The 26530-nt window shown below is 34.1% G+C and overlaps 1 protein-coding gene across 6 annotated transcripts in view; it reads right to left on the bottom strand.

The window, feature by feature from the left end:
• Positions 1 to 359: 359 nt before the first annotated feature.
• Positions 360 to 26530, bottom strand: part of NLGN4X (neuroligin 4 X-linked) — a 149008-nt gene continuing 122837 nt past the window's right edge. For 3 of the 6 annotated variants that reach the window (XM_085550965.1, XM_085550962.1, XM_085550969.1), the window contains 3 exons: positions 14665 to 14850; positions 11637 to 12426; positions 360 to 4323 (listed from right to left, as the gene is read on the bottom strand). In XM_085550965.1, coding sequence (XP_085407091.1) covers positions 3474 to 4323; positions 11637 to 12426; positions 14665 to 14850 — 1826 coding nt within the window. In that variant the 3' untranslated portion in view covers positions 360 to 3473. The remainder of the gene's footprint in view (positions 4324 to 11636; positions 12427 to 14664; positions 14851 to 26530) is intronic. The other 3 variants (XM_085550948.1, XM_085550946.1, XM_015848830.3) reach the window with 1 other exon arrangement.

Below are 26530 nucleotides of genomic sequence, written 5' to 3'. Positions count from 1 at the left end.
TGCTATGTTACACATTATTATGGGAAGCTGCTTACCTAAGCTCTTTTTCAGTGCTACAGAAAATACTAAAAGAACAATTAAACCATTGCTTCAATGGGATTTGCAGTGCATACAGATAATAAATATAAGGAGTTTATGCCCTCATCGTATTTCCTTTTAGTCGTAGTTTTGTAGAACTCGAAAAGCCATGAAAACTCAATGCTAACTTAATGGTGCAACCTCTGTATTTTAATATCCATGTATTGTGTATCAAGGCATCATTTACATTAGATAATGAAGTGGAGATGGGGCAGAAAATGTACTTCTGAAAGACTTTCTATTAAAAAAAAGGATGAACACGTAGTTCTTTGCACAAAGCATTAGAAAATACTGTGATATTTATTATTAAAAATGCTGCTGAAAAGTTTATACATATGTGTCCAGCCATATATATCTTCTATCATTACTTAAGGCAAAAAAACAAAAGATCGCAAAACAATAACAGAAGAAACCATTAAACCCTGCGTGCCTCATAAGGTCAAGAACATAAGCCTGGGAAAGTACTTTTGTTTTTCTTTTACAGTTTTCAAAGAATATTTTGTAATTATTGTTATAGAATTCTATTAAGACCCTATAAATCTGTTCCCTCTATAAATCATACATTAGTCCAGATGTATTGAATTATTAAATCAACTTGATTGCAATTACTTTTAAAAGCTAAAATCATTCACTTACAGGAACTTTTTTTTTTTACCCAAATGTCACAAGCCTGACACAGTACTGTACATATTGCTAGCAGAAGACAATTGGAAGTACTAAACAAATACTGTAATTCACATTACAAACATATCCAACTGATTATGATGCCAAGCATCAATACCTTATTTCTTTTTTTTTAAAGCTTTTTTCTTTTTTTTCTTTTTTTCTTTTTCTTTTTTTTTTTTTTTTTTTTTTTTTCTTTTTTTTAATTATTATTTTAATAGTTATGAACTTCTGCATCTCTGTTGAGGCATCACATAGGTGGTGGCAATTGACTGGTCAATGAGTCAGCATCAATCAACATTATGTGATGGATCAGTGAAAAAGGTGGTTTTCCACTTGCTACGACTTTTACTTTGGGCTTGTTGCTTCATCACATTCCAACCTGAGCATTCAGGTCAGGTAAAAGTACATTTATCAAAGATAAGGGATTATATCAGCCACATGTTGCATTTTTGTCATATAATTAACTTTCCTTTTATTTCTTTTTTTTCAGAATTTGCTTTACTACATGCTAAAACAAGGAGTTGTATTGACTTCAGTGAATCACTTTGTCACCTTTATTCACCAGAAGGACTATTCCAAGATGTCTTATTTAAATAATAAAATAAAATAAAATAAAAATAGAAAACAAAAAGAGGTACAAGGCATCCTGTGTTAGATTACTATGGGACATATGGTATTGATGCAGCTTAGTCACGAATTTATAATACAAAAAACTTCTGGGATAACCATGTTCAAGTGCAGACCAATTTTGTTCAAATATCTTTGGTTACGATCTCTTGATGACACATTAAATTTCTAAGACAAAATACAAAGCAGTCTTCATCTGTGAGAAATTATTTTTGGCTTTTCACATTCAAATCAGTTGTTCGAATCAAATTACTAAGTTCCTTGTTTGATAGCACTGCAAGGCTCTTCCTGGAGAAGGAAGGGCAGAAGGGAATAAACAGTGAAGAGTTTTGCCTTTCCTGACAATGGTGTTATCTGGAATTTGAAATCACATTCAGATGCAGAACATCTGATCACATCTCTGCTTCTGTTTCCATAATTTTCACTAGCAATGGCACTGCTGTCTAATAAAGCAGTAAAGTGTTTTCCGACAGGAAGATTCTTTCCTCAAGTGCAAAACAGAATAGTGGGCAGAGAAGTTTTTAAATGCTGTTTATTTCTGAACAGTTTCTGATTATTTTAAAGAAACAACCAGCCAACCAAACCATCATTTTCCCAACTTTCAAATTTCACTTTTTCTTTTGTTTATCAAAGCTGAGGAGGTATTTTCTCAGCTGAGATTCCTTTGCAACTGCTGGTGGATATAGTTTTGCTCTTAAAAGGCTTATATAAACAGATTTTTTTTTTTTTTTTTGTTGCTGCTGTGGGGGCAAAAACTCATAATTTATCATAACTCATAATTTATAATTTATCTCAATAACCAAGAACAACAAACTGGACTCTTTGAACACAAATTACTGGATATCTCTCTTGGTTCAGTTCAACAAGCTTATGATACTAATTGTTGTTTTTTGTTGTTGTTGTTGTTGTTTGTTTTGTATTATTTTCCATTTTCATATCCATTGCTGTGTTGCAATTTAACAAAAGCAAACACAAAATTAAATTATAAAAATTAAAAAAAAATAAAAAATAAAAGGTTTCAGAAAAGAACAGCAGTCTCCTATGAATACTTTAACATGCACAAGTGTAACCTGTAAGAGAAAATATGCAGGTCACACAGACAACTTCATCCTCTGCATGACATCATGGCCTCATATAAATGAAATGTTAGAAAAACCGCATGTTTTTTGTTTACAGCTAGTAATTAAGAAGAAAATCCTCCCTTGGCCTTGGAGGAAACAGAGGTGATATGACTAATGTATATACACATAGGTCACAACCGAATGCACAATCTTTCTAAAAGCTCTTTTCAAACTGAAAACATCAATAAAAGCTTCTTCTTTTTTGTAGTTGTTTTTAAACGCACATCTATGTACATTTTTACAAAGTTTCTTTAAATATAGTTCAGGCTGGCAAGTCACCTCTATGCACAGAACTATACGTATTTTACTGCATAGTCAGTCCTTCTCTATTTTTTTTTTATTTTTTTTTTTCCATTTTTGCTATTAATAATAAAATTCTATTTCCCCCATCTGGATTACAGCTTCATATGCTGGGTAAAAGCCCGTGATGATGTCTTTGTTTTACCAAGGGCCATTCATCATATGGCACATAAAGATATATTTTTTTAAATTTTATTTATTAAAAAGAAACCAAAAACCAACTAAACAAAAAAAAAATATTAAAAAAAAAAAAAAAAAAAAAAAAAAAAGCCAAAACCAGAACATCTGTACAGTCTCTGGCTCTGTGTTCCAGAAGAGTCTGTTTGCTTGTTATGCTCAAAACATCGTTTTAAGTGACTTATTCTGGCCTCAACTTTCAATTAAAGGGTTTGAGATCTTAAAGCAGAATTGTAACAGCAATGTACACTTTTCACATTTCACAGGGTTTATACTTGATCTTTAACATCAGAGTTTCTTTGGGAAGGAACAGTAAGAAAATAATGACTTTCCTTCTCTTTTACTTGTTTTTATTTAATATTTGGACAAGATGTTCAATGAATGGTATTATAACTTTATCCTCTTCTTCTTGGTTTTTTTGTTTGTTTGTTTGTTTTGTTTTGTTGTTTTTTTTTTTTTCTTCCTTTCTTTCTTCCAGGTGGCTTGTGAGGGGGAAGGGCTGAGCTATACCCTAGTGGTTGAATGTCCATGGGGCAAATTCGTACTGTTTTGTCCTCCACTGAAGGTGTTGAAAGTATGCAAAGGCTGCATTCCTGTTAATGTATTTGGGATCATGGTTATGGTGTTGGGAGTCATGAGTGGAATGTCGTCTGGAGACCTTCTCAAAGTAAGCGTGTAGTCAGGTGGACAGGTTAGTCTCAGGGTGTCGTGGGCCTGCAGCGATTCACACTCATGGTCATGTTCCAGCTGTTTCATCTGTAATGACATGATCTCTTCATTTTGTATGTGTGCGATATCATTGGTTGTGTTCCTCTGGGGGCTAGGGCGCCTGTGAGTCTCATGACGCCGCTTGTCCTTCTTGTAATACAATGCAGCAAAAGCTAAAATATTGAGGAACAGCAATGATGCTCCCACAGCAATGGTGACACTCAGCTCTGTGGAGTAATCTCGTTTGTTTTCTATCAGAACTGTTGTATCCTCAGGAGCTGTTTTGTGAGTGTCTTTTGAATGTTTGGGATTGTTGGCAGGCGTCATTGCTGGGCGTTTGGTGGCTGGCCACAATTTACCAGGAGAGCGTCGAGTAACATAAGGAAATGATGTCATGTCAGGAGGGGGTACTTTAGTTGTTGTGGAAACATATTGAAAAATTTCATTCAGATTGTGAAGGTGTGGCACAAGCTCCAACCAGAAAGCAACTTTTGTTGCTCGGTAGTGATCACGAACTCGAGGTTTCAGGCCAATATGCAGATAAAGCTGATCTTTAGGATTGTATTTGGACCAGGCTACTTCTTCAAAGCGGTTGGGTTTTGTATGGATGAACTTTGTGTCTTGTGGAACAGGCTGGTTTGGATCTCTACAAAAATAAAAAGCAATGTTATAGTCATTTTAGTGCAGCAGCAGCAACAACAACAAAACTCTGCCACTTGGTTAAGGGTTAGTCCTGCACTTAACCCAAAAATGGAAGCTAGTCAAACTTCCCAACATTTATAATGCATTTTATTATATAAACAAAAGTCTAAGTACTTACTGTACAGTGTATCTCTGACTCAACAATACTTCCTTGAATGAAAACAAAAAAAGGATGTATTTCAGTTATCAAAAGCTCATCTGGAGTATTGTGAGGCAGTTGCACATTGTAAAGTCTTATAGAAGTATTAATTATCTTCTCCCAGAGTTAGTAGAGGTTTAGGTTCAGGGTTCAGCTCTTCTTGAGATTTGACATCAGTATTCTAAATTACTATACCACCACATCCACTGTTGTAATTAGGCACCTAACCTCTATGAAAATGTTGAAAATATATGTGTGTGAAAATTCATAATGATGTGTGTTACACAAAAACTTCGAAACACAGACTATCAGGGCTAATACAGGTAATTGGATACAACCTGTCCCTGTGTTCCTTTACCAAGCTATTAATATCCATTTGTTCTGATATCTACTTTGGGATAAAGCCTTTGAACTATTTATCTGTCAGAAATCATTCCATAATTTGCATTTTGAATTAAATAAGTGTTCAATGCACAAGGAACTATGTACGTATTATGGAACCTTAGTTTTATCCTACCTTCTAAGGATAAGACCAATATTGGCTGAAAAATTTTACATTAGTTAACTAAGTAGCAGTGTTTGAAAACAATTGCAATTAAACATTTGGATTCAATTTTTTTTTTTTAATTATCTTTTTGTTATTGTACTGAACTTTAGTTAAGCCAAATATTTAACTGCATTTATGTTACTTCTATCTTTTTTCTCATTTTTTTTTCTTTCAAAAAAATCAAAGATTCAAAATCAAGACAAGTCTGTAGCACAATAGGTATTTAAATGAAGTTAACATACACATAGAATTTTGGTGAACATTATTTGGATAAATATAACTTTCATTGGGTGTGAACCAATAGAGTTTAAAATAAATCTAATAGTTTACTATTATGATCTACATTAGCTTTAATCCTCTCTAGCAGTAAAGCATATTTTCAGAGATTTTGTGATATATTTTACTGAGAGCGTATAATTGATTTTCTTTGCACTGCTCTGAAAACTTTCCATTCTCCTTTCCATTCCCACATGCATTAGTTTATTTCCATTGAAAATGATTCTAATGTTTTCCTTTTCTTCCAATATACTGTTATGGATGTTATGGGAATAGGAAGAACTACTGTTACATATTTTAAAGAAATTTTTTTATTTATTTTTTTTTTTTTTCATTTCTGTTTCCATATGCTCATGGGCATGATTGCCAAATTTAGTATTCCTTTGCTGTTCATAAAGATCTACTCTTTAACCATCCTCAAAATGGACTAGTAATTTGGCTTTAATAATCTTATGATTCTTACATTCCTCTGTTTATCTGAAACACTTTTTCCATTTTCAAGATAAAGAAATATTCATTTTCTACATAATTTTAGTACTTTGTTTCATTTATGTTTGTGGGTTTGATTTTATTTTTTTTTTCCATATCGTTCTTGATAAAGTATTTCACATCTCAATAGGATATAAACTAAGAGTTCAAGAATGGTAACTGTTTTTTATTATTTGCTTTATTATATGAATTCTGTAAATTCTGAAAATAGTAATTTATTAGTAATTATTCACTGTGGTTGAAGCCAGGAAAAAAAAAAAAAAATCAGTTTCCAAGTACTGAGGCATTTGATTCTAATACACTAATACACTGATACTTTGAGGGATTGTAGCATGCATTTAAGAAGGAAATGAAAGTATTCCTTCTATTTTCAAAGAGCACACTGAAGGATTTGGCAAATGCTAAAGGGAAGATATTTGTCCAGCACAATATATCTGCCACAATGCATTTGGGCTCAACATGAATTCTAAAGAAAACAAAACAAAACAAAAAAACAAAAAAAACCCATGATTATTAACATGCAATGCATTTCTCTTTCAGAAACTCAAAATCCTGGAATAGTTTCAGCAATAATCCCCTTAATGTTCTCCCCTCTTACTGTTTAAATTCAGAACTGTCTCTCAGACTCACAGAATCTCGAAAGGATCCTACATAAGACATAAATTAAACTAGCTCATGTAAATGAGTTGCACTTCATACATGGTAGAGGTGAAGAAGAAGCTCAACAGTTCAGCTAAGTGCACTTTGTTCTTAATCCATGCAGCTAACTGCACTTTGTTCTTAATCCATGAAAGAGGAAAGAAGAATCCAGGACTCGCTGAAGGTAAAATTAAGTTTACCTTTATGAAAACAGAAATTACCAAAATGTCCAGACTTTTTTTTTTGTAGTGTCTGTATACAAATGACAGCAGATAATGATTTTTGCAAGTAACTTTCTGAAATTAACATTCTTCCTCTAGAAACAGACTATGAATATATAAATATTAAACTTCCTTTCCTTTTTTTGCTCTTGTATTTGTTAACTCCAGGTCTCCTTTTTAACTTTGTCTATTAGGAATACTGATTTGTACTGACTCCTCCAAACACAAGATGGAAAATTACAGATACACGAGACTAGTCTTATATATTGGAATTTGTTTACATGGTCATGTGTAAGCATGAAACACCCCAATAAAACGAACAATAGGAAAGGCAGTCAGTCCTAAACAGAACTTATTGTCTGTGAGTATCAAAACTGTATTGTTGGCATCAGTTCTAGGGTTAATCAATAACTGAGTAGGTGGTCTAAATACTGTGTAACTGAACTTGGAGGATAGGCGCCTAAATAACTTTTTTCATAAGAAAATGAAATGACTAAATGTAGTTCTAGATAAAGGTTCTAATAGACAGGAAGATAAGTTACCACGATCACCCTGCATATATAAATAAGATTTTTTATTTTTTTTTTATTTTTTTTTAATTTATCCCTCCTTCTATGCTCACTGATGATATTTCTTAAAATTATAAGGTTATAAATTATGACATGGTAACTCATTTCCTGGTGATGTTGAACAGTTTATCTTATAAATATTTTTTCAGTATCCTAATAAAAAAACATTTCCAGTACTGTGGACAGCCACAAAATATAGATGTATGAAGCCTGCTCCAAAAGTAATGTCTTTTATTTTATCATATTAGCTCATGATATCAGTAGTAGACAGTGGTCGTATGGCAGCAGAGGTTCACAACAGAGTTTGCAACAGTATTGTATTCTGTTGCGGTTTGACAGATGGCAGCAGAAGAGCAGTCTGACAAAATAGCTTCTGACATGGCGTGTCAATGAATGTCTTCGCGCAGAAAAAATGGTAGCCATTGACACTCATTGATGCTTACTGAATGTTTCTGGAGACCAAACAGTGAATGTAAACACACTGAGGCAGTGGGTGGTACATTTCAGCCACGGTAATAGCAGTGTGAAAGGCAAGCCAAGAAGAACTGTCACGCTACAAAATGAACAGCATCTCATAGTGGTGACTATATTGAAAACAAGTGTTTTGTAGCTGAGAATTTGCTAGTGTTAATGCACTGTTTGCATCTGTTGTAGTTTCAATGGAAATAAACACGAGGCATTACTTTTGGAGTGACTTATGTAGATACTGCTTTTTCTCCTATCCAATTAGCTGTTTGAAAAACTGTTGATCTGCTACATTAACTACAACTTCTTTATTTTTAGCCTCTCACATCACTTTGTTGTTTCTGGACTCTCATGTGGCTCCAGTGTATAGTTACAGTATAAATGAGAAGATTTCCCTTTAAAAACATGCTTTAATTATGATGATAATATAATCTGAATACTTTTTCAGTTCTATACTTCCTCATCTAACAAATCTCACAGTGCACAGCTTGGGTCCCAATTTCACTGGTTGATATGGAGGAATATTTTTTATTGTTAGGATTTTTTTGTTTGTTTGTTTTTCTTCATTTATTTTATTGCTAGAACAAAAATAGTGTTTATAGTAGATCTTTTTTTCCCTCTGATGATTTATTTTCATAATTTATATAATTCAGATTAAACAGATTCTACCTCCAAAAATGTTCCCTTCATGAAATGCATGAACTTGTCTGCAATATACATGACAATCTTTCCTGTCTTATCTTACTTTTTTTATTAATATGCAACATCATCTGACATTACCTATCACTTTCTTTTCTGCAATTTCAATCTGTCATGTTTTGCTCAGTTCAATACGTTGCAGTTTATTGACATTAAATTCTAACCTTATGGGCTACAAATGTACAGTCAAAGCATTGGGGTTTTTTTTGTTTGTTGTTCTTTTTTTTTTTTTTTTTTTCTCAAGTGCTATGAAGTAAATGCTGGCATGAATTTCTGATCACAAGAAGAATTACTAGATTACCTGTAGGGCAAATGAGGGAACTCTATTTCATATCTGGTAATTATGACACTAGAAGAATGTTGAGAAATGGTAGGAAATTTTTCCTTATCCAGAATTCCAAATAGCATGTCAAAATGCCATTTTTCTAATTTTGCAAGAGCATATACTATTAGTCACCATAATGGAATTGTTACATTAATGCATTTCATTTTTTGTGTCATTTTTTTCAGTTCATCAGAGAGCAAAATGTCTTGACAGTTACACAGTGAGTCTACTTCCAAGCCACTGAAAGGCCTATTGATAATTTATTTTCCTTAAGCAGACTTCTTTAATAGACACAAAAACAAACAAACAAAAAACTCTGTAGAGTTTCTTCATGCATTCCCTGAATTTTCAAGGTATTTCAATAATAATAATGATGTTGCTACTCCTCCCTGAAACAATGGTGCACAGTCCTGGTTTTGCCCACATCTATCTCCTTCCCTCACTTTTACCTGGTCCCACTGTTGCCATACTTACAATCAGCTATTAACTATCGAGGAAAGCAATGTACTCTGTTTCATCTGACCAACAGACTTGCTAATGTAAACAGTTATTCCTTCAGAGAAAAACATCAAAAGAAATGCAAGATTCTATAAAGTAGTACACAGAGAACTGGTTTGAAAATAAATTTATGCTTCCTAAGTTTAATTATATATTCCTTTAAAATGCCAAACTGAATAGATATCCTTAAAAACTCCTTATATATCCTTAATAAATAAAAGTTAACTAAGTTAACTTTTTGCTTCAGAATCCGTGAAAGTAAAATAATTTAGGAGTATTCCTCTGAATTACACAGAAATTCATTATTTGTTCTTTAGGCCTATATCTTTTCCGACACCGACTTGAGAAGTAATGAATGTGTGGACAAAGATGCAGCATACTTTGACTACTTAAAAGAGTGTGATTTTTAGAAACCTGATAAATGTCTCTGTGAATATAGTTTCATATCCACTTTGTGAAACTGTAAATCCTTCTTCACAAGAGTGTCACTTTCAAAGTATCCATTAAGGGCTGGCACACATCCCTTCACATCATCCACACTCCCTCTGCTGATGTATCTGCGAGGAGTACAACATGGCCCTAGCTAACAGAACGTGTGCATATAAAATTACAATCTGTTGGGATAGTACTACTGACAGCGGACTGAAGCTTTAAGTGCACCTCTTAAGAAGCTCTTACATATAATTTTCCACACAGTGGATTCAAAAGCCATATATTCATGTAATTTTTATACCCCAAATCTAGTTTCTCACACCTGCTCTGTAACAAATTGCTTCCCTATTTCTAAGCTAAGCTAGAAACCAGGTTTGGAAAGGCTAAGATGTGGGTTCATAACTGGGTGATGGTAAGTGTAGCTTGCTGAAATTAGCTTTCAAGTAGAAACAGCTGCAAGCTGGTTGCAACTATTAGTAACAGTGAAAGTTGGGGCTGAAAGAAACTTCTTTAAAATGTTTAGATGCAAGTTATTGTACAGGGAATAATCATAAAGAATTGCTACTAACAGTGAGAATGTGGAGACCTCCATAATAATTCCAGTCACGCATATTTGCAAGAAACTCATGACCTCCATGTACATGTAACACTCAGTCCATACAAAAGTAAATCATGGTAAAATACTCTTCTTTGATGTGCACTACAGTCAACACTTGGCATTATTTGTCCATAAACCAAGCTTTCACCAGTTTGTCTACACCAGTCATCCAATTGATATCTGATTTTTTCCAAAGATGCCTAAATTTTTAACAGTTCATTTGCTCTTGCTCCAGTGCTATGGGATTTCTGCATTCAGAAGTACCTGCTTGACTAAAATGCAATAAAGTGAAAGTTTAATTTTGCTATGTAAATTGACCTGAGACATTGGATTTTTTCTTACTCAATTAGTAATCAAGGTTCTTGTTATGATTGCAGAATGTCTTTGATTTGAACATCACCTGGATATGTTAAAAACTTCTAGGAGCTGTATGTCTTACAATGGGAATCTCTGAATTTTTCTTATAATGCTGAATACTATTCACTGCACTGCAGTGAAGCTTCAGTTTCTGGAGTCCAATCTTGCCACTAACCATTCACTGGAAAGATTTACCGCACCATTGTTCCACAAGTATCTTTGTTCAGTACTAAAGAAAGACTCAAGGTTAACAACAAAGATACTTGCTGTACAAGTAAAATGCCACAATAACATATTAATATATTCATGAATGGTATAGAAAACAGAGAAATTATTAATAGCTCTTACATATTAAGCCACTTTGACAGGCTTTTTTTTTTTTTTTTTAATGTTTGCAATTCTTTTTCTGCAAAATATTGATATATTGTTTTGCAAGCAGAATTAATTTGAATTTTTAAACTTCTTAAAGCAAAATTTATATCTGAGTCTTTTCTTCATCCCAGCCCACTATTCATTATGTCCACTGAAGCCCACAGAGGGGAAAAAAATCTTTCCAGTGTCTGCCTTTCTGATTCTTTTTCTCTGAGCTCCCATTCCTATGCAGGTCAATAAAAGGAAAACAACTTACTTACTTTTCTAAGATATAAGCAATATCTGCCCAACAGTTCTTTCTTTTAGTAGAATACATTTCCTCTGATTTTTCAGTAACTTGGTGAGCTGCTTTTTCTCTAAGAGAGGCTTTTTCTTAATAATTGCCCTATTTTTAAATCAAAAATACAGTGCATTATTCTTCTCACTGGGCTACTGAAAGAAAATAGTTTGTGGGAAAACACTAATTAAAAGTCTATTAAATATGAATAAGCCCCACTTACATAGTGCCTCACACATACTAAACAGTGCTATAATCGTAAGTCACAATACAGGCATGGAGCTGCTGCTATGGAAATTCGGCTATTTTAGGAGTGTGTTATCAACAAGAAGGAATGCTAGAGGTCAAACTCACCCAGTTTTGGCAAAGTTTGTCCAGTATGTCATAACTACTGCACTGAGCATGACATCATTCTTGGAAAAGTTGCAGTTGAACAGTTCTGTTGGGCCAATCATAGGAATGCCGAACACATAAGGGACTTCATCACCATGAGCTGAATCAGCCCAGCTTGGTTTCATTTCACTTTGGCAGTGGTGATAAAATGCATAGAAATACGTTGGAGATCCATACTGGGCATGCAGATCAGCAGTGGCAACAGCAGGAGCAACCCACTGGTGGTCAGTAAAAAGCGCTACCAGGGTCTTTCGTCTTGTTTCAGGGTTTTCCTTGTCTGCCCAGTCCGTGTACATGAACTTAATGGTTTCTCGGAGTGTATCTTTCCCTTCTGGATAACCATATAGATTGTCCACAAAATTGGAGACAGAGAAGTCAAAATCATTGGGAGAAACACCATCTTCATTGTCTACAATGCCATCCACAAATTTTAAACCTTCCCCTTGATTCACACCCAGCATTATATCATAGTTAAGGAATTCGCCTTGCTCCATGAGAATCTGAGGGTCATCTGGAATCACATCTCCATCTATCACAGGCCCAAAGGCAATGTGGTACGTGGCTGGAGTGATGGTCTGTTGAATGAGTTCTTTGTAGTTCTTATTCCGAAGGCATTCAACCAAATCAGTGGTATCCAGCATGTCGCAGCCGACTTTATCTGCCAATATCCGAGTATACTTGGCAGGCTGGTAGTTCACTGCCCAGCTGGACAAGGCTGTTCCACTCTGTATGATTGCCTTTTGGAACAAACCTGCAGGTGCAAATTGTTTAAATGCAAATCAAATTATATTAAAAAATAAAATAAAATTAAAAGCAGCTTTCACTAAGCAAGGAATGCTTTTGACTAAAGAACACATATTCCTATATTTCAGTTCAGTTTGTGTATAATTTTCTCACCATTTCCTTTTTACAGTGTTTGTAATAGGCTATTAATTTAAATCTCTCTTGTTCTTATTGCTCACATACAGAAAGAATTAAGGTTTCAGATCATTGTTTCAAGAATAAAACTCATGCTTGTACTGCAGTTTTCTTTTTCTTTAATGGAAGTCCCCTGATTTTAGCACAGTGGTAGTCCTGTAAAAAAATTCTGTGAAGGAGTGGCAGCAACAAGCAATCATATCCTCTTTGCCATGTCAATGACTCTCATAAATGCACTCTTCAGTAGTTTAAAGGTCAAATGAAAATTACACGCTCTCATTTCTTTCACAGAAGCCATGCATCACATAATACAAAAAAAATCTGCTCTGCTAAAATCAATTTAATAGGCTTGAGCCCTCTCCTCTGACATCATTTTTCATTACCACCTTGAAGTATATGTACATAAACAATATATGTATATATACAGGTATGTTTGTGTATAGTGTAAGTATTATCTGTGTGGTGAATTATAATGTTTTGGAAGAATATAATTAAAAAATAAACAGTTTGGTTGTTTTAGATGTATTAATATACAGAGCAGACTAGAGACTAGGACTGAAGAGCTTCTTTGTGACTATAACACACTGAAAAGCAACTTTGTAGAAGAGCTTACTGGAAGATCTTCCTCACCTCCTTTTTCCTGGCAAAGTCAGTAAAAAGACCAATTGTATACTAAAATTAAAATGCTTGGGCCTCTTCTACAGAAGATTTCTACAGTCAAACGCTTGAAATAACAAAGACAGCAAGAGCTACAAAAGTATTTGAAGACCTTGAGGCATTCACAAGGAAAAATGACTGTGACCAATAACCCTTTGTGATGATAACTTACGGCGCGTATCACAAAATTTCTGTGATGTCACTGGTTAGGCTTTCTGTTGTTCCATCTGATTGTTTTTGGCAGGGATTACTCAGTTGTTACTCACTGTATGTTACTGTGTCACTACCCAAAACTGACAGAAATAATTAATTATATGTGCTTCCAAATGGGATGTGTTTACCAGCAATCCTTCGACAATGGATTCCTAGGGCTGAGCCTTCTTCCATATATGTCTATACAATAGGAGTAGCATGGAGTTATGAATATGATAGATGTTTATTTGTATTGAGTTTTTTTGACAAGGTTATCAGTTTGGGAATGGCAGCTTGTGGGAGGGATCCATGTGGATCAGGGACTGAGAGTGGCCATGGGGAGGCAGCAAAGATGAAGCATTATGAAATGACTGCAGTCTCCATTCCTCATTTCCTCATCCTCCTGTGCTGCTCAGAGGGAGGAGACAGAATAAGGTGGATGAGGAGAAGTTTTTTTTGTTTGTTTGTTTTAATTTCTAACTTCTCTCATCTGTTATTAGCAAAATAGAATAAATTGCATTAGTCTACTTATGCCAAGTCTGAGATGCCTGAGAATTGGTGAGTGATATCCCCATCCTTATCTCAACACATCAACCTTTTTCATCACATCTTCTACCTGTCATCCTTTGAGGAGTGTGAGACTGGAACATCGTTTCCCACCAGTGTGAAACCACAGCATTTTTTTGTCTTCTAATGTACCTTGCAGTGTTCGTGTGACCAAGTGGTATCTATGAGGACTATACTGAAAATAATTCCTCATATTTTATTATGCTAGCACTGCATTCAGAGCAAATTATATATATGGTACTGGTTCTATACATTCTTTGTATTTTTCTGTTTTTTTTTTTTTTAATTTGTTTTGTTTTGTTTTGTTTTGTTTTTTGGCAGGGTAGAAATTCAGCCAAAAACTTAAAAAACTCTGTGTATCCCATAATAACTATGGGGGGTTATATAATTTTTTTTAGTAAGTTTGAGCTATGTTGCAATTCAGTAAGGAAAGAATCTAAATATATGTGTTTATATTACCTAATACAAATCCAGAACAATCAATACTGGGTATTTTACAAAAATTACAGATGTAGTATAATTCTGTCTACTTTATATGGTTATGTATGTATCCATATATATATATACTGTTTTATTTTGTTTTGTTTTACAAAAGATTACAAAATAATCATTTCTCCAATATTGCACTACTATGCTTTGTTCAGAAGATCCTTACCTTCTGAATAGTGAGAGAGTGTCAGAAGACTGACACAAGAAGCTCCTGCCCCAGATCCAAAAATAGTAACTCTTTTTGGGTCTCCTCCAAAAGATCCAATATTTTCTTCAATCCAACGCAAAGCCTGGATTTGGTCAAGCAATCCATAATTGCCTTTTGCAGCTTGGTCTCCAGTACTTAAAAAACCTATAAGGCAAAAAGGGATAATTTTAGTTCACCAGACACAGAGTTAGCTGCAGGATATCCATGCATTCACAACACATACTCTCATATTTTCACCTTCTGGGCTATTCTTTTTTTTTCCCCTTATTTTAAAGGTTATGGTCTTAGTTAAATGTCTCCAGTGCTGGCAGTAGTAATCATTCTGTATGCTGTTTGATTTTGATTTGTTTTGCTTGATTGAAAAAGTTTTATTTGTGCAAAATTATTATTATTATTATTATTATTATTATTATTATTATTATTATTATCATTATTATCATTATTAAAAAAAAACATTGTATCAGTGAAAATATACAGCCTGAAGATATTAAACATTTAATAGCTGTATGTGATTAAGGTACAAAAGCTTAGGAAATTGTTTTTAAAGACAACACACAACAGTAAATCATACACCAAATCTTCCACTAACACATTCATTTAAATGCTTCTTAATCAGGATCAGCATTTTCCTGATCTACATAGCTCTACAAATTACTCTACTTTTGATAAGGATGGACATGGTCAGAAATAGAAAAGAATGAAGAAAATAGTAAAATGAACAGGAAACAACAACAGAAAAAAAAAATCACACTCAATTTTTTCAAAGGGTACTTATTAGGAAAACAGCAAGTAAACTGTTAACAATTCAGCCATTACTAGGGAGATTTTATCTGAACTAATCAGGCTTTGTTTCTTTCCTTGGAAACTTTAGGAAAAACTCTGCTGTTGTTTTTTGTTCCTGTACTGTAGTTATCAGATTTTAGAAATAAAGAATGACACATTTGCTGCCTGTCTTCCTGCTTAGAATGTAATGACCCAGAGACTAGGACCAAGATTAATTTGTTTTTCTGAAACGAACTAATGTGAAACATTAGCCACACTGCCTATCATTCACAGTCTAGATCTTGTATTACATCACAATTACCACATCAAGTCATGTACTTACAATTACAGTCTTTAACTCCCACAGACCTTTCACTGTCAGAAAACTGGAAGACCATAAGAAGTCCATAAAAAATACCTTACATCTAATGCATGTTTTCGGATGGGCATTACTGATTTAGGCTCCACTGACAGCTACTTGTCAAGGCAAAACATGGGACTCACCCACTAGTGTTTACAAGAGATTATTTCAGATAATTAGCTACAACGAGGCGTTAAGACTCAGGAGATCTAAAGTCCTGGAGAAGTTTGAACTGAGATCTGCAACCTTGATATACTACAGCATGCCATGCTGACACTTTCTAGCCTGTCAGGGAAGGAGACCCAAGACTCCAAGGAAAAAAGTGCTTAAGGTACACAAAAATATTGGCAAATGGAAACAGATTTCTTTGTACTGGTTGTAGTACATGTTGAAAATTCACAGGTTCATTTCCATAAAGTTTCCTATGATAAAGTTTCTAAAATGAGATGCAAATCCAGCCTCAATATTTAGAAGTAATGGAACATAAAGGACTAAACTAAATTTATAGCATCATATAGACTACATTATGGTGACATAAATTTATATATGTAAGATCAGCCATGAATTAATGAAAATTATTACCTTTCATATAAAATAATCATATTTAATTTGCAATTTTAATTGGTATTTAATATCAATAAATGTTTCACTTGTTCTTTATTTCTCTAAAAAAACCAAACCAAAACAAAACAAAACAAACAAACACATTTTATACAGGTTTACTATCATAAAATAGCATTTGATATAGTCTTCATATAAAACAACAGAAACCTTTAATAGTGAGAAACAGAGGAGGCAGAACAGCATGAACATCTTTCTCTTGCATACCAAAGAGGAAAAAGAAACAAACAAGCTACTAATCTAACTATATATACACATATTTAAAAACTATCTTCTTTTTCACATGCCTTTATTATCTTTTTAAGACTGTAAAAGAAAGACTAACCCACTTGCTGACTTTGTTTGTTGCAGTTTACTTCAATTTTCTATAATATTCTCTAATTAAGCTTTTATTAATTCAGAACTATGACCTCCCTGTGAGAAAGTGACTGTTGTAACCTTTAAAGCAGCATAGCAATTAATATTCAGAGCCTAAACATGTTTCAGCTCAAGATAAAGCTCGTAGATCTTCGTGATTTTGAATCCTTTCCAAATGACCTAAAATGTGACTGAGTAAAACTGCAGTCAGTGCAGATATGATGTTAGACAAATTAATATTTTTGTTTGTTTGTTTCAACAGTTCTCTGCTGATCCATGGATTGGGACTTTAGTAGAACATGGAAGCCCTTCTCACTATCCTAATGCAACAAAAAAAAATGATGGCAAGTGCTGAATATAGACACCAAATAACATTTTTTCCTATCCATGTAATGAACCAGAAACACATTGGCTGCAATATGCAGTTCTTGTCTTTATAAACCTGTTTGCCTATAAATAATGATACAATGATTGAGAAGGGCATCTGCATGAATCTCTTACTGCAAAATGCCAAAATAACTGAGAAAGAGGAATGTGAGAGCAACACACGTGTGAGTGAAATGTCCCAAACATTTTTAGGGGTTAATTGTTCCAAACTGATTGAACATGCCAGAGGGCAAGAACGCTACCAGCTGAACTGAGCAGCAACCAGGGATTAAGTGTCTTTGGAAACAAAGAACAGTCAGTCTGGAGAGAAGTACAAAACAGGCATGAAATTTTAGAAAAGTGCAAAGAAAGAAAAAGAATTGTTGATGACCCTGAAGTTTTGTGTGAAAGTGTGCCAATGAACTGAATTACAGTGCAAGCATTGACATGCACAGGATCAAAATGATAAGATTTTCAGTCACATGTCTGTTTGTTTGTTTGTTGGAGCAAGATAATGTGAAGTCACCTTTCAGTGGTGGATCTTGTCCAGATATATGAACATTTTTGTAAAATATTTCATTTACAATAAATATGATATTGGAATTTAATGGATTCTAAAATTTTGGCATTAAAATTTACAAACTGAAAGTTATACAGTGGTTTATGGACATAAAATAGATAGTTTGAAGACAATAGTATGAGTACGTCAAAGAAACAATCATAACTGACATCCCTATGCTATGTAGCACTCAGATCAAATAATGTACAAAAGAGTTTGTAGATCACTGTTAACTTTAGCTACCCAAAAACTTTGTGTCTAATCTAATATTACTAGTACTATTCTTACAAATAGTATGGGAAAAACTAAACAAAACATTCTCCAGAAACAGCTTCAGATTTTTACACACCTGAATTTGAATGCATAAAATTCCCACAAAAGTAATTTTCTATCTGAGCAGACAACTGTAGATGATCAGCTTACACTGAGACCAACATTTTAGGCAAGTTTAGGTGAAATGAGCCTTAGAGAATTAAGTCAATCTAGTACTGGTAGCTCCCATAGCTCAGGACAGCCTGGCAAAAAGGCAGACTCTGTTTTGCCTTCTGCAAAAACAGTGGATGACTACTCCTCTGACTTCACAGCATTCCTGGATTGAAGCACCAGAAATGTTAATTTGTTTCCATTCGAGGACATTTGACTAACATTGTTGCCATTTGCTCTGCAATGACTGGGTGTGCTATTGCCATGAGTACAAAATTCACTTTAAAAGAACAGAAAAATACACACTTAGGTAAGATAAAGAAAGAAACATCAGGAAATTAAATATAACGAGTTATGTTTTGAGAGCTTCATAGATAAATGTGATCTCCAAAACAATCAAAATCCTTCAGCAATTTGCATTTATTTATTCCTATGAAATGATTTATTGTACTTTTTAGTCAGTCCAAAAATAAAACATTATGACGACTTTCCTTTTCTATTTCCCAGGCGCTATTACTCAGGATTATATCATTGCAGGGAAAGTCCATTCTTCATCTTCGTATTTGGTCCCTGGACCTAATCCATATCAAATCAATTTGATGGCTGGCTGAAAGCCTAAATTTTGACTACGAGTGCTCCTCCATTGATTTTTTTTTTTTTCTTAATTTCTTTTCTTCTCTCTCTCTCTCTCTTTTTTTTTCTTTCATTTTTTCTTCCCTGTTTTTTTTTTTAATTATTTTCTTTCTTTGTTCATTTATAATTTTTATTTTCTTTTCCATTCTATGCAATGGAACAAGACATTAGGCACTGAGCTACTGAACGGTGTTTAAATTTTTTCTCTTCATTCCTTACTCATCCCTTACACATCAGTTACCAATGACATTTGAATTTCAGTGTCAACACCAGCTGCAAAGGCAAGCTTCCATAACAAAGCACTCATGAAATGAACAGTGCTAATAACTATCAAGAACACTTGTATAATGTGATATTTTTCAAATAAAGTAAATATTACTTCCCATCTTTTACTTTCTCAGATTAAACATGAGCTGCTCTAAGGTTATTTTATTCCCATCTTACTGTATTATATTTGACAAACACAACCATATAGTTGCATATATCATTTTCTGTAGCCCCTGTCAGGCTGTAATAGACCATATGTTGTTAGAAAGCTAAGAGGAAGATAAGGAAGCTAGTAAAACTAGAAATTGAAAAGATTGCTTTGTTATGATTTTGTGCAGGTTGACTCTGTGTACCAAAAAAACAACAATTTTAGTAACTCTAGTAATTCTTAATACAGAATTTTATGTTATAAATGTGTACTGCAATAAGTATAAAATATCCCAGTGGGAAAAGACAGGATCTAGGGTATGAAAGCCACATTTTCTTTCTGCTTCAACACAGTATCAAAATTCACAAAGGTAATTCAGTACTGGCAAACAACAACTTTTTAAGATGTAAAGGAAAGCACATATGAGAAAGCTAACTAGTTTATTTGAACTCTAGCATACTTGATGGAGAATTAATGAAAAATTAAACTTCATTCTGTCACAGTATTTATTAGCTAATAAAAGAAATGTCACAAGTGCATCTTAAAACGAGACAGTCTTCACAGCAAATTAATATTTTTCCCCTTTTGCACTTTACATATTTTCTTAAAACTAAAATATTAAATTTCTTAGCTGATGATGTTGCTCCTACATAAAAGCTTATGCCAATCTCAAGAAGATGCACTGAACAGCCAAAATATCATAGAGAGAAAGTAATCACCAGTAAAAAAATACAAAATAAACAAGTTAGTGCATTTTGATCTATTTCTTTGATTAGTTCTAAACTTTTCAAATTTCTTCTGTCTTCATGCCTTCTCACTAACTGCTGCACAGAACTGTGTATCCTGCTCCAATTTGTTTGTGTCTCCAAACTTCTCAGAAGGAAGATTAATTTGTATTTCTGATCACAAAACTGACATAAGAAATGTCAATAAGATAAAAGAGACTATGCTTGGAAGCATAAGCATGTCTTTTTCATTTTCATTTTCATTTTCATTTTCATTAGTTTCGTTTGTGAAATGCCAGAGGAGGGAATTTTGAAAGTGAAGCACAAATGACAAATATAAAGCAAACTCCAATTTTCTAATAGCCTTTTTCTTTTTTCTTTCTTTTTTTTTTTTTTCCTTTCCCTGCATCAATGTAAAAGTGCATCTGCTGAATATAAATGTTAAAATCTTCAAAGATGAAATGCAATCCATCAGGATTTCATTCAATTCATTAACTGAAACCATAGCTAGTATGGGAAGTCCCTGAGAAAGAAACAGTCTGAAGTTAGAGAACTATTTTGAGGGAATTGTTATATATATTTGTTATTCTTGCCCAAGCCTCCCCAACAGAGTCTAGAGGTAGGATGTTTTGCTAGGTATAAAAGACTCCCCCCCCCTAATATTCAGCAACACTGTCTCTTAGGTATTTAGGTATGGCCTGCTCCTCTAAAGTCGAGGTCACAGAAATAAATTTCTATCTGCTAAGGTTACCCATCCTATATGGCTCCAGATAAGGCTAATTTGAATTTTAACTCCAGATGTGATGAGTAAAAGGAAAACTGCAGTGAAGACAAGTCATTTACCAGTTTCCATATGAATTAGTAGATTGTGTTAATACATAAGGAACAGCAATGTCTTTAAAACAATATGCTAACTCGGGCTTATCCACAAAGACAGCTTGTTATGATTCTGTCTTGCTGGATTCTTTCAAATTAGTTCTATTATGAAGACAAAAGAATTACCACATACATATAGTACAAAAGAATAGGTGAGAGAGAGGATAACATAAGAATACTGCTATATTATTTTTTATTATTTATTTATTAAGTTCAAACTGTTGCTCTAATAATGCCATTATCAGGGAAAGAATAAAAAAAAAAAAAAAAAAAGAAAAGAAAACAATTAATCATTAATTGATCACTAGATTTTGGTACTTAAGTGGTCCTTAAAAATAAAATTTCTAACATCTCCTGAAGTATCTAAGGTGTCTGCCAAATAACCCAGTAAATGGAAGCAGACAAAATGTTCAATTTAAACAAAAACTGAATATACTAAATTAGAAGACTAAATAGAAAAGTATTAATTCTTATTCATTTTTTACGCTGGAGGATACTGGAATATGCTAAAACAGAATTTCCCTTGGCACTGGTTTTTAATAAATTCTGAGGAGGTGGGGGTGGGAACATATATACATAAATAAATAAATATACATTTCCTGGTCTTCAAGGTTTTGTTCCTTTTTAATATGCTTGATAAACTGATTAAAGTTCTCTGCATTTGACATAGCTAAAAGGGACTGCAGAGGTAATGAGATCTATTGTTGTAGCTACCAAGATTGTTGTATTCAAGGATATTACATCTGAATGTACTTAATTTCCACAGTACTGGTAGGTGTGTAAGTATGTCTTAGACGTCTGTATTGCAAAGTTAGATACTGTGCTATCACTATGATGTTGCAGCTATACATATGTTTACTAGGGTATGATAACATTTAAACTTCATTCTTCTGTTGAGGGACAGGGCTCCAAGGAAGCACCCCAGTACCTGAAGCCACTGATAAGAGCAACACAGCCAGCATCCCTCACATTACTCCTACATGTTAACATGGGAACTCTGCTCTATCAGTGATATACTAAGGAGTTTCAGAAATGGCTAAAATGATATTTTTATAAAGATAAAAAGTGTTCATGCACTTCTGTCTCCAGATACTATCCAAAATTCAGCTTAAGAAGACTTTAATCAGATCATGTAATCTTTCAGGAGTTACATAAACAGGTTTCCGGCAATTCTAGCAGTACACTCAAAATATATACTATGATTTCTGATGATAGGAAAAAAATCCTATATGCAAATCCACTTTCTTTTTTCTTTTCTGGAGTAGGAAAAAAAAAAAAAAAAAAAAAAAAGAGGTATAAAATTTCACATCACTTCCAAAGCCACAGTAACCCCAACACGTGCACAAAGTTAAATATAGTTTTGATAATGCTAGAGTATCCCCAGAGAAACAACAAAGGAATACCTGTATCTGTTATGTCATTATCTGCCAAACAATACCCTATGAAAGTAATAAATTGCTTTGTTCCTAAACTGAGGCACTTCCTCAACATAAAAAAAAAAAAAAAAATGGATTTAGAAGATAGACCTCAAGTCAGACATGGTGACTTAGGATCATAGAATCATAGAATTACTCAGGTTGGAAAAGATCATCAAGTCCAGCCACAGCCTAACAACCCTCTGCTAAATCATATCTCTAAGCACCACATCCAAACATCTCTTAAACACACATCCAGTGACGGTGACTCAACCACCTCCCTGGGGAGCCTATTCCAGTGTTTAACTACCCTTTCTGTAAAGAAATGTTTCCTAATGTCCAAATTAAACTTACCTTGGCAAAACTAGAGGCCATTCCCCCTCGTCCTGTCACCTGTCACTAGTAAGAAGAGACTTGCCCACTGTAAGCACCATCCAGGTATTGGAAGACAGCAATAAGGTCTCCCCTCAGCCTCCTTTTCCCCAGACTAAACAACCCCAGCTCCCTCAGCCTCTCCTTATGGGGATGATTTTCCAAGCCCTTCACAAGCCTTATTGCTCTTCTCTGGACCTGCACCAGTACCTCCGTGTCCTTTCTGTTCTGAGGTGCCCAAAACTGAACACAGTACCCAAGGTGAGGCCTCGCCAATGCTGAGTACAGGGGCAGGATGACTTCCCTAGTCCTGCTTACCACACCATTCCTGATACAAGCCAGGATGCCATTGGCCTTCTTGGCCACCTGGGCACACTGCTGGCTCATATTCAGCTGATTGTCCATCAGCACACCAAGGTCCCTTTCAGGCAGCTTTCTAGCCACACCTCCCCAAGCCTGTAGGGTTGCCTCGGGTTGTTGTGATCAAATGCAGATCCCAAAACATGGCCCTATTGAAACTCATGTTGTTAACTTTGGCCCATCTATCCAGTCTATAATCGAGATTCAGACTTGTTGAATTTAAGCACATTGTTTAGCAGAGAGGACTAATGAGGGTTCCTCAGTAACAATGGGTAATGAGCCTGGCACTGAATTGTGTTAAACTAAAAGATTAGATCAAATATTAGGGGGAGACCCTTGACTCAGAGGGTGGCGAGGTTGTGGTACAGGCCTACCACAGAAGCTACAGATGACCTATCAATGGAGATAAAAAAGGACAAGTTGAATAGGGCTCTGGGCAACCTGATCTAGTATGTGATGTAGTGTTTGGCATCCCTGTGCATGGTAGGGGGTTGGAACTAGATGATCTTTCAGATCCCTTTCAACACGTACCATAACAACATGGTATGAACAAATCAGTGGAAACAGGAAGTCACTTCCTTGTTTTAATAAATGTTTCCATAAGTTTTCAGTAAAGCTTTACTAAATTTGGAAAGTCATGATCAGTCTTTCCATATCACATTATCTTAACAGGTCAAATTTTTTATTTATTTTTTTTTTTTAACATCTTGACTATTGTATGTAATGACTGAGAAAAAATGCATTTCCTTCACTGAGATTTGCAGCTCTTTGAATTAAGCATAGAGGATTTTACATGATATCCACTTAGGCATACTCTCAATCATACATATAGTATGATTAGTATAGTATAGTAGCATATCATAAATATATAATCATAAAATGCACAAGTATAATTATAACCATAAAAAGAAAATAGAGAGGAAATAACTTGTTAAGTGAACTGCTCTATGACACTTGATCTTGGAGGACATTTGGTTTACACATTGGTGCATTGCAAATGCTTTTATCTTTATATTAAATTATTTGTTTCTTTGATGTTTTTATGGTTTTATGTTTATCAAAGTTGTAGTAATAGGTGAGACAAAGTTCAACATTAAAAATCAGGTGAAAGAACATGTAAATTTAGGACATTTTAATATAAAAGTAACCTACTGGTAGCTGAGTTCATGCTACGTTTGTCATCATATTCATAGGTATCACAGAAAATTCCTTCTCTTAAGTTTTATATAACATCTTCCCAATATAATTTCTCTGTGCCTTTGAGAGGAATTAGATTTTCAGTGATTACGTTCATAATTTAGAAAAGGAAATTCCAATTAGATTTGTTTAATTTAATCTTGCAGGTAATGTGGGATTTTCACCAATAGCATATTTGTACTTGTACTTTTTTCTTATTGTTGAAGGAATTTAGTTCAATATTAAGCAAGGAATTTGGCTCCTTTGCAGTAGAAGTATTTACTTCTTTAAGATTAAAAATACTTTTTGAGAACTGAATTTGTATTATATACTCTATAACAGTAAATCATTATAAGGGATAATTACAAGCAATGATCATCTTTTAGTTTCAAACATCTTTTCAATGAAACTCATTATAAAACACTTTATTCAGTGTGCTTGTTTTAATTATTACATTGTTTTTATCTATGTATCCATATGATGATTTTGATGATACTGAATGAGAAACATAGAACTGCTTGAATCAAGAAGTTAAATCAGAACTGGCTCCAGTATGTATTTTGGCATTTATAGATATCTCCAAATATTACTTAAGTTCCTTCTTTTTCCCTCAATACATGTTCAGTTTTGCTGATTTCTGTGAGACCTCTGGAAATTCTTGACATCCACTGCATGCAAAAGAGCAGCACATTGCTGTTATGTAAAACGACACATTCTAGAAGCCAAATAAGACAAATCCCTAATGAATTGCCAGGAATATTCACAATGGTATTGAGAATTTTTCTTCTCAGACAAAGATATGAGTAGCAGGAGGATCCCACTCACATAAGCAAACTTTTGCAAAAGAAGATTACTCTTTATGAATAATTCTATAGTTATTGGGTAGAGAGAAAGAAAAGGTAGAAAAAGAAATCCTACAGGACAAATTAAAATACAAATAAACAAATAAAGTTGTTCTTCTGTTCTCAGGTGCTACTGGAAAAGTCTGTCATCACAATGACACAAGAAGGGGTTTAGTGGAACTGATTCCTAAGGATTCATCCAGTGTGGAGAGCATTCACAAAAGCACATTGGACTCATCTTCCAATACAGCAAAGTGATGGTGTAAAAAGTGATGGTGTAAAAGCAGAGAAAGAGTTGATCACATACAGTTCTCTACAGAAACTAGCAGAAAGATAGAAATTACAGAGATTCCTCTTAGGAAGCAACACAGCACAGAGGGGTAATTTGAACGACTGCTCCTGTATGCTGGAGTTAGGCAACACTGTGAGAACAGTTAACATTTCTCAAAATTATGGTATTTTACATCCCAATTTGTCCTACTACTTATTTTATAAAAATGAAGCATGACAATCAAAGTCTTCCACCTGAGTCTTATTTTTGCAAAATAAATCCAGACTTCTTTCCAGCTTTTAAGGGCATGCAATGAATCAGAAAGAGCACTTTACTTCCCAAACTATTAAACAGTAGTGGTGAGAGCTTTTGTTGATTTTGATTATGAGCAGTGATCAAGATGTTAATGCTAACTCAGGTCTCTGTAAAACAAACTAAATAAGAGGTATTAGGGCTCAAAATCTAACAAAATAGTTTGGAGAATATCATAATTATTACCCGACAGTATCAGACATAAATGGCTATGAAATAAATCTATTAGCACCAAAAGGAAATAAGGAAGTATTTTGTAAGAGGTAGTATGACCATCTGCAGACTTTATGCTAGTTGTTCAGGTCAGATATAGTCAGGTCTTCTGAAATTATTATGGCTGAAAATGTTTCTGAAAAGCAGAGTTACAACTGAGTTATAAAAAATAAACATATTTATTTTCTGAATTCTGATGGTTTCAGGCTCTTTGACAGCAAAAGACTGAGACAGAAGTACCTGAAAGAATGAATACAATATATCAAAGATCCAAAGTTGCTCCCAGATTTACAGATTCATGTCAGATGTTAGGAAATTTTATGAAACATATATAATTTTGGAGGGGAAAAAATGGTTAGGGAATGTTCAGTTTTTCTTAGAAAAATGTTAATTTTCTATTTGTTTTTAATAAATGAATATAGCAGAAATAATAGCATCTTTAGAAACTGGTATTGAAAACTACATGTTCACATTCTCCTGTTCTGGCTAAGCTCTTTGTGCTCATTTCTGCACAAAATTTCTGCAGAAAGCTTATTCATATCTGTTGATTCCAGGATTTCACAAGTCCATTTTCCATCAATCCAAATACAAGGAAGTCAAAAGGTGCCAAATCCAGACTATATGGTGGGTTGAGTAGGATAGTCCAGGCAAGACTGTCAATGTGTTCCAAGGCATTCAGAACTGAAATGGAGCCTAGCATTACTGTGTTGCAAGAGAAAGGATGTCTTCTCTGATCTGGAAGAATAATCCTTCATCTTAGTCAGA

The sequence above is a fragment of the Coturnix japonica genome, chromosome 1, assembly GCF_054131305.1.
Source record: "Coturnix japonica strain WE chromosome 1, WE-NBRP24, whole genome shotgun sequence".
Lineage (NCBI taxonomy): Eukaryota > Metazoa > Chordata > Aves > Galliformes > Phasianidae > Coturnix > Coturnix japonica.
Note: the sequence above shows the minus strand (reverse complement) of the source record. Positions and strands in the feature narration are given on the sequence as shown.